The sequence below is a fragment of the Myotis daubentonii genome, chromosome 9, assembly GCF_963259705.1.
Source record: "Myotis daubentonii chromosome 9, mMyoDau2.1, whole genome shotgun sequence".
In the NCBI taxonomy this organism is placed as follows: domain Eukaryota; kingdom Metazoa; phylum Chordata; class Mammalia; order Chiroptera; family Vespertilionidae; genus Myotis; species Myotis daubentonii.
Window position 1 is genome coordinate 61,061,418 of NC_081848.1, and position 11,851 is coordinate 61,073,268.

The window sequence follows — 11,851 nt, forward strand, 5'->3', positions numbered from 1 at the left end:
TTAAAATTGTGTAGAGTGCAATTAAAAAGGAAGGGTTCCTATTAAAGCATAGAGAAGGGAGTCCTGACCTGGTCTTGTGAAAGTGTCACTAGAGCTACGTTCTGAAGAGTGAGTAGGAATGTATCAGGGACAGAGGACAATGAGGAAAGGGGAGCAGCATGTGTGAAGCAAGGAGAAGCTGTCTGAGGAAGTAAGAGAGCTATAATGTACAGATTGAGGAATATATAGAATGCCCAAAGAGAGGTTTCTGAATTTGCTAGAGGCCAGATTTTGACAAGACCACTTAAATGATTTCTCAAGAGCAATAAGAGAACATTAAATAGATTTATATAATGAATGCTTTTATTTGTTTCTCAGTAGTTGCAGTGATGATTGTGAGGACAATAAATTGCAAGGACCACAGGAGAAAAGTTGAGAGACCAACTCAGAGTTTATTTCAGTAGCCCATGTGCAAAATGACTGCAATTGAAGAAATAGAAGTTGATGGATTTCAAAGATATTTGGGAGGTAAAACCAACATAGCTTGTGATTAATTGAATACATTTGAGGAGAAAGTGAGGCAATTAAGGATAATCACCCATGTCTGACTTGTGCAACCTGAGATTTCTTTTCTTTTGTAGTGACAGTGAATAAATTTTAAAAAGCCGAGATGGTAGAATAGTTAGAAAGAAGAGAAGAACTAGGAAGGAATGGTAGAATCTGGATATTAATGGAGAAAGGAGTTTTAAGAGCTGGAGGCTGGTCAAATAGTGAGATGAACAAACTAGAGTGTCAGGAAGATGGATCTATCCGTAGAACACAGTGTGATTGGACCAAAGGTTAGAAAGGGGGTTATCAAACCTGGCTCCTCTTTAGAGTCACTTGGAGAAACTGAAAACAAACAAAGAACAATGTCTGAACCCCATCCCAGGGAGGAAATTGAGATCTGGGGTAGAAATCAGTCCTCAGAGTGTTTTTTGAACAATCCCCAAGTGATTCTAATGTACAGTTCTAGTTGAGAACATGTGGACCAGAAAAAAACAGGAAAGAAAGAAGCTGCTAGAATAATCTAGGCATAAAGTCCCTCAGAACAATGGTGAAGGTGGAACAAGCAAATTAGGAAAGATTGAATGAAGTGGAAGGCAGGGGTAGGTGGGTGGAAAGAGATCAACCAAAGAACTAGTATGCATATATGCATAACCCATGGACACAGACAATAGGATGTTGAAGGCCTGGGACGAGGGGTGGGAGTGGGCTAGAAGGGTTAATGGTGGAAAAGGGGGGATATAGGTAATACTTTCAATAATAAATATATAAAAAATATATAGATAAATAAAAATAAAAGAGCTTTGGGAATGAATAGCACTATGAGAAAGCACATGGTATTTTTAACAATAAAAAATAGAATGATCTTCCTTTGCTACTCCTCCAGAGTGTCAAGAACTTCTGTGAAAAGATCACAGGCTTCATCATTGTACCATGAGCGTCACTGAAATATTTAATCAGTCTGTGTTGCTTACTTTACTAAATTGTGTTTACTAGATTGCAACCAGGGCTTACATTCCTAGAGTGCATACCCCTGGGCAGCAGGAATCACTTCTTATTCTTTTACTATCTTTCCGTTGTCTTAGGCTATGCAGCCAATGGGATTATCCATGTAAAGAGACTGCGATATGTGTGAGCAAACATGTTAGTTAAAGAACCCACCATTTTGGTGAGACACTGGAGCCCCTAACCTGGCTAGAGTGTGGAGAAGGGACAGGGGTGTGGTGGGAAGAGATTAGAAGGGGGGATTTATTCACTTAATGAAAGACTTTCAACACTAGGCTAAGAAGCTTATGCTTTATCATGTAAACAATGGGGAGAATTAGGTCAGTCAAGTGGCATGAGGAAATGGATGTTTTAATCTGCCAGAAGCTAGCAGGGTAGAGGGAAGAACTGACACCAATTTAATAGTCCATTTAGTTCATTTTCACTTACTGTGATGATTAAACTATCCTTACTTGCTTCTGACATCTTACTTTTTGGTTTCTATTTGTTCTACTTTTTCTGTTTGTTTGGGGTTTTTTTTCCTCTTTTCTTCTCTTGCATAAATCAATTGAGGTTTTGCTTTGTTTTAATTCCATTTTTCCACTTTGATCATTTTATTTAAATGAGTTCCCTTGAAATTTTGCCATAAATTTTTATTTTAAGTAAATTTTTATTGATTTCGGAGAGGAAGGAAAAGGAGAGGAGAGAGAGCTAGAAACATCAATGATGAGAGAGTATCATCGATTGGCTGATTTTTGCACTCCCCACACTGGGGATTGAGCCTGCAACCCTCTGCATGTGCCCTGACCAGGAATTGAACCATGACCTCCTGGTTCATAGGTCAATGCCCAACCACTGAGCCACACTGGCTGGGTGGTGGTAAATTTTCTTGGTTCTTCACAGTCAGCTCCTGAAATATCATTTTGCTAAATACACAACTATAGGTTGATAATTGTTTTATTTCACTGCTTTGAAGATGTCATTCCACTCTTTCTGTCTTCCACTGTTGTTGCTAAGTCAGTCTTTAGCATCCCTAGCATTGTATCTCCTCATCACTGTATAGGCAGGTACCTCAGAACAACTAATCTCAGATAAAGCCAGATGCTTAAGGAGCAGGAGTCTATTTTTAACTTAGGGAGAATTGTGCCTGGAATGGAAGGTAGAGAGAACAGAATGGAAACTTTGTAGCATAAACAACTGGTGAGCTTTGCAAAGATGATAAAAGAGAGATAAGGGCATTTTAAAATAGTGTATTCTGGGGAAAGAGTGGGATCAGGGAGGAGGGGGTCAATAGGAGGGAAAAAGGGGGACATCTATAATACTTTCTACAATAAAAATAAATTAATTTAAAAGTTGCATATTCTCATGATATATGTTAACAGAGTATGTGTTATGCACATAATGCCAAAATACATGTGGGTCTGCTATGCGATAATATAGCAAGTACTTTATTGTTTTCTACAGAAAGGAGGAAAGAGAATCCAGCTACCTAAGACCCATTGTTGTATTCTTAGCTGGATACTTATAGCCTCTGTATATGATGTAAATGGCTTAGAGGAAAACAGGTCCCCATGGCAGGGCATAACAAATAATAGGTACTCAATGAAAGTTTGTTGAACTAAGTGAATTATAGCAATTATATAAATGTTGCCAATAACAGCCAGGTTTCTTGGTTAAAGACTGAGCATGTGTAAAGCTAAATGTTAAATGTTATCATAGTAGCTCCATGAATAAGAGATAAAAGCAAGCTGTGGAATACTTGGGTTTACAAAATACCAGCCATCCTTGCTTATTCAACCATTGCACAGTGAATTATAAACTCTAACCATGATTTATAATCACTATAATTGAGCAATTTGTATTTTTCTCAGAAATTACATTTGGGCCCTAGCCGGTTTGGCTCAGTGGATAGAGAGTGGGCCTACAGACTAAAGGGTCCTGGGTTTGATTTTGGTCAAGGGAACATGCCCGGGTTGTAGGCTCAATCCCCAGTAGGGGGCATGCAGGTTGCAGCCGATCAATGGTTCTCTATCATCATTGATGTTTCCATCTCTCTCTCCTTCTCTCTCTTTCTCTGAAATCAATAAAAAGTATTAAAAAAATAAAAAAGAAATTGCATTTGGTCACCTAATCCTCTGATCAAGGAGGTACTTTATTCATTAAATCTTCTCTTAGCCGTTACTTTCTCAAATGAGCTCAGAGCTTAAATTCCACTAATGGTTGATACCAAAAATAGTTTTAAATAAAACATCAGCACTTTCCTCAGGAAACTGCAACAGATAAGCCCACATACTTCTACTTAATTTTAGAATAGCAATTTCTATATTTAGATGCCCTGCTGCTGGAGATTTGCCCTTATCCTGTATTAGGAGATAGCACTAAATCCTTTTTCACAGCTAGATACTTACCAGAGTGCAGTAGAATGTGCAAACAATTCCTGTTGCAAACACAGAGCCCCAGAGATCAAACCCAGTCACTACAAAAGGAGAAAGAATATTGAAAGAAGTTTTTCTGAGAAAAGCAAGCTTTACCAGTACAAAGTAACAATATTTTTGTCAGTGTTCATTATGGGCAAATGAAAATCAAATTAGAGTTTTGTCTTGAATGTTCTCACGTCGACAAAGATTATTTTACTATAATTATACTTTCACTGAGTCCATAAATTTCATGTAATGTTAAAAGCCAACTTTTTATCCTAAAATCCCGAAGCTTCTGATATGCACCAATTATTTGTCTTTTGTTTTTGTGTTACTTTAAGTATATCAAAACCAAATAAACATCAGCCATGAGCTGATATTTCCAAATATAAGCAGATAGCATGATTAAACTGAATATTGAGAACTTCCAAATATCATAGATACCATTATAAAATTGATTTCACTTTCTTTTTCCTTTTTGTTTCTGGGATTCTATTCTCTCAAAAAGGGTCAAGAATAAATCTTGAAGTATAAGCACCCTTTATTATTATACTCAGGTTATCTGCTTTATGAAACCACTGAGAAATCACCGCATATTATGGATGATCTTATGTAGTGGTTGTGCATGTATAATACCAAAGCTCCCATCATTACAGTGATTACAAAAAACAAATGATTACACTGTGTGTTTTGGACCATGTGGGCAAAATCAGGTAACTCATTATTTGCATTACTTTCAATGTTCAACTTTTAGAGGTTTATATTGTGACTCCCACGGTAATTCAGGGCACCCCGAACACAGGAATGTCTCCCCAAGATGTTTTAGGAATATTTCTCAAGGCCAGAATGCAGGCATAACAGTGGTGGAATGTGCCCAGGGAACTGTTGATAACTCACCTTGATTGAGCGCCAGAGCAGGAGCATACACAACCACTCCCGTATAGAGAATCTGGTGGAGAAAGAAGCATGAGGTAAACACTGAGAGGAGACACATGGAAGGGAAAGCTGCCTAGAAAGTTCTTTATTGACCTTAGAAATGAATTTCCTTCAACTTGTTCACCAAGCATTTCATTCCCATCCACTCTAATTTGAAAGTTGCTGACCACTGTAGCTAGTTTGCCAAAGGGATATAAGTGTTAGGTGGAGGAATAAGTGTTAGGGTTGGGCTTTTTAAGATTGCTGCAAATTTGGGGATTTTACAGCTAGATCTGGTGTGTTTCTAAAGGATAGAAAAATGGGCTTCAAGTTAAGTTTTTGATTCACTCTCCCTCTCTCTCTCCCCCTCCCCTCCTCCCCTCATACACATATCATAATGACACAAATCTGTTTTAGCAGTTTGTAAGCTATGGATTTTAGGAAGATGGAAAGCAACTGTGAGGAGGAAGTACTGTGCAGAGAAGACTAATGATGTGGGTCATCTGCACAATGAGTATAGCTCCTAACTCCCAGAACTGTGACCACTACTGCACTGATGGAAGTGGGTGCAGTGCCATTTCATTCTATATGAAATTTCACCAGTTAGAGATTTACGTGAGGGCTTGAAAAGGTAAACACCTATAGACAGATCGTAGATCATTCTTTTCATCCTTTTATTTCTCTTAAATCCTTCAGCCTGTGTGAATGGGAGTTTCGATTAAGAAAGAGGAAGAAGGTTATCTTTCAGCAGAACATGCTTGGTGAGTAGTAGGAAACTTGCCAAAGCTGAGGCTGCATGAGGGCACCCCAGAGCCTGGGAGAGAGGAGAAGAGTCCAGATGGGGCAAGTGGGAGTATTGGTGTGGAAATATTGTCTTCAAATAATTTTCAACAAAACGAGTATTTCTGATTCAACTCAGTTAACTAGACTTTTTCTTAATCAGTTAACAGACCATTTCATATCTTCATATCCAAAGCAACCAACGTATACAGATTTTTTTTAAAAAAAGATTTGAAGTAAATATTAAGAAAATGCTTTATTTTTTTGTGGTTAATGATATAGATTTGTTTGCTATTATTTGTATGTATATATGGGGTATATGCAATGGATAACTAGATGAAATCACATATCTCAAAAGTGTTATCCTTAAAAGAAACTATTTTCTTCTTAGTATCAAATTTCTCTCTTTTTAAAATATATTTTATTGATTTTTTACAGAGAGGAAGGGAGAGAAATAGAGAGTTAGAAACATCAATGAGAGAGAAACATCGATCACCTGCCTCCTGCACACCTCCCACTGGGGATGTGCCCGCAACCAAGGTACATGCCCTTGACCGGAATCGAACCTGGGACCTTTCAGTCCGAAGACTGACGCTCTATCCACTGAGCAAAACCGGTCAGGCATCAGATTTCTCTCTTAATTGAGTTAACTACCACCTGAAATAAACTAACCTGTATCTTGTCACCCACAATTCCACATTTGTAGCTGCCCTTATCCTTACCGTCTGCACAATGTAGATGACTGTTGCAGCATAGCGAACTCCTTTGTTGAATCGTAGTTGTAAGTACTAGAAAGAATAAAGAACATGCAAAGAGTCAGTGAGTCTTACCTAGAACTGCTAAGAAGTTTCATTTTTTTGTTATTCCTTGGAGTTTAGTGCTTTGGATTTGTCGTGTGCTTGTATGCTACTAGTACATACATGGCAGAACAAGAAAAAATATGGATTGTTTAAAGTCAAATATTATTAAAGCTCAATACTTGTTCAAGCTTCTCAAGATAATCAGGGAAGATAAATAGGTTGCTTAAAAAAATATGGGCATTCTGGCTTGCTACTCAGGATTTTCCTACTGGATATACTAAAGCCATTGCACCTTTTATGTTCCCATTGCTCCAAAATTCACTTCAGGCCTTTATTTAATCTTTTCCAGACTACAGTAGTAGCTCCATAACTGATCTCCTGGATTCCAATCCTTCCCACACATCAAGCCACATTGCTTCTCTTAATGGAACTCTGCTTATGTCTCTCTTTCTCAAAATCTTTATTCTGCATTGTGGATGCTTTATATTCCAAACACTCTATTGTCTGATCCATGCTTTTCTTATCTTAAGTAAAACTATAAAGACAGTATGGAGAAAAGGGTACATGAAAAAAAATAACTAGATAAATAAAAAGACTCCTTGAATTCTACTTTGAGCTTTGCCACTATCTCACTCATTGATCTAAGCATCTGGTTTCTCATCCGTGAAATAAGAGAGACTGTTCCAACTGTATAATTTTACATATGAAAGAATGTATTGGCTTATTCAGAGCATTCAATGGCCACCTTTGCTGTGTCTACAGCTATTACTACAGTCAAAAGTAAAATGACAGTTCAACAGAAAAGTTGCACACTTTGGGTTTGCACAGGTAACATTTAACATCGTGTTCAATTATTTTCAAAACCCCAAACCTGATTTAGTCACATTATTTTCCATCTCAGGAAATAGCAAGTCAACTTTTCATGTTGGTTCAAGCCCAAATAATATGGAGCATGGTTACTCCTCACTTCCTCTCACTGTCCACATCCAGTTCATAAAATAATCGTGGGGCCTACCCCCCAATTTCAAAACACAGTTACTTAGATTATCTCCTCTGCTGCCACTAAATACTATCATATCTTGCCTAGATTATAGCAATACCTTACTAATTAGACCCCCTTCTTCAGCAGTTAAAACCTTCTCAACATCCAGGTAGTGTAACACTCAAAATACAAATCCCATCATCTTACTCCTCTGCCCAAACATGGTAATGACACATATCACGGTAAAAATCAATCCTTACAATGACCTAAAAGGCTTCATAACATTGGTTAAGACCCTATCAGACCCTAAATATCTATTTCACAACAAACATTTTGTAATATCATTTACTATGCTAAAGTAAGATTCAATAGTGATATCATATACCTATCCATCTAATTTCTCAAAATTTATATATAATTGCTATGATACCACAAATTTAACTTAAAGAGAAATAAAAAGGAAAGAAATTTACCAAAAAAGTAATCTATAATGCTTAAAACCACTATAAAAGAAGATATACTGTAATAATATCCTGTGTATTCTTACAACAAAAAAGTTTGAATTGAAGAGTAAGGAGTTTAGAAGCCATACAGTTTGATAAGCCCAAGAAAAATGAGAAAGCAGGTAGATCAGACACCAGCCTCTAAGGTAGTGTTAGATGTAAACAACAAACTGGATTTATTAGTGTGTGATAAAAAGTAAAAAATAGCATTAATTGAAGTGGAGACAGCATGATGAGACTAATTATAAACAAAGTGGAGATAATGAAAATTTATGGTATTGCAAATGAGCTGAGCCTAATATATAACCTGAGGGTGAGAACAATTCCTTATGCTTTGACAGGGGACAGGGTGGTGATAAAGTAGCACAGATGGCATATCTTAGTCTTGAAATCTCACTGTATATCAAAGCATTTAAAGCAGTTGGCTACTGCCGTGTAATATCCACCCCAAAACTCAGGGGCTTAAAAATCAAGGATTTATTATTTCTCATAATTTTGAAGATCTGTTGAGTGATTCCTCTACTTGGTTTCTCTGGGCTTCCATGGGGTTGAAATCAACTGGAAGATCAGCTGGGTGAGGTCACTAAAGCCTCTGGTTGTTACTTGACAATGGCTGGTGACTAGGGTGTCTCTGTTTCCCTCTGTGTTCCCACTCATGCTCCAGAAGCTAGATCAGCTGGAACAGCTTCCTGGCATAGCAGTGTCGAGAAAGCATTCCAGGAAAGCAAAGGCAGAAACTCTGAGCCTAATGAAGCCTAAGCTACATACATCATTTCTGTCACATCCTGTTGGTCAGAACAAATCACAAGGCCAAGAGCTGGGGAAATAGACTCTACCCCCTCCCATATTTAGTGCTTTAAAAGGTCCCAGAAAGAATATTTACCATATGGATCAGGAACAGGGAATGGATGATGAACAAAGAAACAAATTCAAGCTTCAATAGATAGACTAAGTCATAATATAAATGTGGGGACAGTAGCAACAACCACAATAACAACACAAAACTCTCATGTAGCATTTACTCTTTGCCAGGATGTGTTAAAAGTATTTGCATATGAATGTCAACTGTAGTTGAAAAAATAAAAATAATAAAAAAGGTTTTGCATTTACTCCTCAGAGATGTCCTTTGAGATAGGTGATTTTATCATCACTATTTCACATATGTAAAAATCAAGTACAGAGAAGTTAAGTCGTTTCCCCAAAGTCATAACAGAGCTGTCATGCAAAGCCAAATAGACTTGAGTCTGGAGTCTATACTCTTAATCCCTCTGCAACACTGCCAGTTCTTACAGAGCAAGAGACAATCCCAAAATACCTTCATATGTACTTTACATAACCTTGATTTCTTACTATTGGAGAATTTAAAAATATGTAGAGGGCAACAAACTTTGTAAATTAAATTTATATACTATAACCCTATAAGTATTCCCATATGTAAATATATTTTAAAACAGGAAGTAATTAGCTTTTTCAACCCATGTTTGTCCCATGGAGGCACTGATATTGTAAATATTTTTCTATTTCTGTACTAATTTAATAATCATTTAGCTTACAGGATTAAAAACAAACAAACAAAAAAACAAAAACAACCCTTTTTTGTTAAGAGTCCTCTGCTGTGACTTAGTAAGGATGTTCGATAAGGAAAATAAACACTTTTTTTTCATAGAAACGAAATATTGGACCTGAAAATTCAATTTTTAACTTGACATTTTTCTTGAGAATTATTGCAAAGTCAAAACATGACTACCTCATTTCCTCTCATTAAAATAATCCCCATATTTGTATTATTGAGCAATTCTTTCTCATTAAAATATTTTCTAATTTTTGAAAACATTGCGGGGGGATAAAATGGACACATATGTAATACCCTTTGTAATACTTTAAGCAATAAAAAAAGAAAGAAAACATTACCATTTCCCCATTAAAAACTGGAGCATAGTAATAATTTGTATTAGAATGCTCATCTCTACTATCTGATGGAAAAAGACACAGACAAAATGGTTCACAGTAGGCTTTACTCACTATGCAAGCTAGACTAAGTCATTCACCTGTACTATCTCTATTTTCCTACAGAAAATGACAATATTCATGATATACGTTCTGCGGGCTTTTCAGAATATGTTAATAATAATACAAATAATAACTTTAGCTCTCTCGTTGAGAAGCTCTTAAAAGTTAGGCAATGCATTCAGTAGTCATACACAGGTTCTCATTTAATCCTTGAAATAGTCTCATGGTGTTGACTCCATGACTTTGTTCTGCAGAAGAAAAAACAACTGTGTCTGTATCCAAAGCTTAAGCTTTTCCCAATAGCATTGTCATATTTTTCTTAAAAATAAGTGAGTATTCTTCAATTACCACATATTATCAGTAAGAGAATGTGTATTATTAGAGAAAAAAGCAAAAACAACAAAAGATTGATCAAGTGAGGAGAAAATAGCAACTCCTCCCAAAACAAAGAATAAGGGGAGAATTGTCTTACCTCATAAGTGCTGGTGATGCCAGATCTGTAGAACACAGGCAGAAAGAGCTCGGATGTGAAGATGATGACAAAAGTATACGCAATGAAGAAGAGTGTGAAGGAGGCCCCAAAGCGGTAGACCTCGGAAGGGGCCCCCAGGACAGTGACAGCTGACATGAAGCTGGCTGTCAGAGACAACGCCACGGGACCACAGCTCATTTGTCTCCCCCCAACCAGGAACTCCCTTGAAGTCGCCTTCTTTCTCTCCTTAATAGCAAAGAACACCCCGATTCCAGAAGAAATGATAAAGAGGGCTGCAAATACGACATAATCCCAAACCGTGAAGTTCTTCACCTCCATGCCGGGAAGTTTAACACCAGAGAATTGCTGTCAACCAGGTCTCAGGGAAAAGTTGCTTCCAGAAGCAAAGCTCAGTACAGCAGATGCTTTGCTGAGAGAGCAGACTAATTCGGTGAAGAGAGCGATGACCAGAGACACCTTTGTGGATCTTCAGACACCAAGCGGTACTCAGGGAAGATCTCTAAGGTTGAGGACAGAGAGGAATCTGATACCAACAGATGAGAACTTGAAATCTGCCCCTGACCAGGAGCTGTCTGTTCCTCTACTCAAGCATATGCCACAGAGAAAGAATTCAGATATGTTCTGAAATTAATAACCAAGTGGGAGGTGGGGGTGGGGGATTGGAGGTGGAATGGACTTGCCAGATAACATGCTCTTTTATCTGCTAGATTTTTTTAAAAAAACTTAAGGTTAAACATTACTGGGAAACAGAGGTGATACAGGTTGACCACCTCAGCATTTTAAATTAGTCAAATGGAATCTGTGAAATGCAAACACAACCTCCTCAGCAGAGTCTTTGTCCTGAGTGAGGAAGGGTGGAGGATGTGAACCTGCAATCGCCTGAGGCAGTGAGTGTGGAGGGAAAGGAGCAAAGACCGAGGAATCAGGAGACCTTTGCTCAAGTCCCCTGAAGCTTCAGTGAGCTGTGATACCTTTAACAAATCATTTAACCTTTCTGAGACTCATATGGTCAAGGGAATAATGATTCTACAGGGTTGTTATGAGTCTTTATGTGTCTCAAATTTCCTTTCCCTCTTTTATCTGATCTTTAAAATGAAAAATAATATTTACTTTATTGGCTTACAGGGAAGCATACTGAACTTAACAGTTGATTCTCTCTTGAGTCTAGGCTTTACAAAATAGACTTACCAAAAATTTAGTAAATTATTTGTAGTCCTCAGCTTGATCTTCTCCATCTCTCCTTCATTTTGAACAATTTACAATACTTATACCTAGAGCAGGGGTGGGCAATCCCTGGCACGCGTGCCAAACATGGCACGCCAGTAACTTTTGATGGCACGCAAAACCCTCTCTTATAATCTTCCATTTACAATTTTTTCTTAATATCAACTTTATTTTTCAGATAAATTCAGTGTAGGTGCATCTTAGATAAATAAATAATT

The 11,851-nt window shown here is 37.4% G+C and overlaps 1 protein-coding gene across 1 annotated transcript in view; it reads right to left on the reverse strand.

Moving 5' to 3' along the window:
* The window catches only part of SLC5A12 (solute carrier family 5 member 12), a 36,843-nt gene extending 25,785 nt beyond the window's left edge, over positions 1–11,058 (reverse strand). The window contains exons 1-4 of the mRNA XM_059709172.1: positions 10,389–11,058; positions 6,344–6,409; positions 4,824–4,875; positions 3,918–3,985 (exon numbers count right to left, since the gene is read on the reverse strand). Of these exons, the coding sequence (XP_059565155.1) occupies positions 3,918–3,985; positions 4,824–4,875; positions 6,344–6,409; positions 10,389–10,727 (525 nt within the window). The 5' untranslated portion in view covers positions 10,728–11,058. The remainder of the gene's footprint in view (positions 1–3,917; positions 3,986–4,823; positions 4,876–6,343; positions 6,410–10,388) is intronic.
* Between the last annotated feature and the right edge of the window lie 793 nt (positions 11,059–11,851).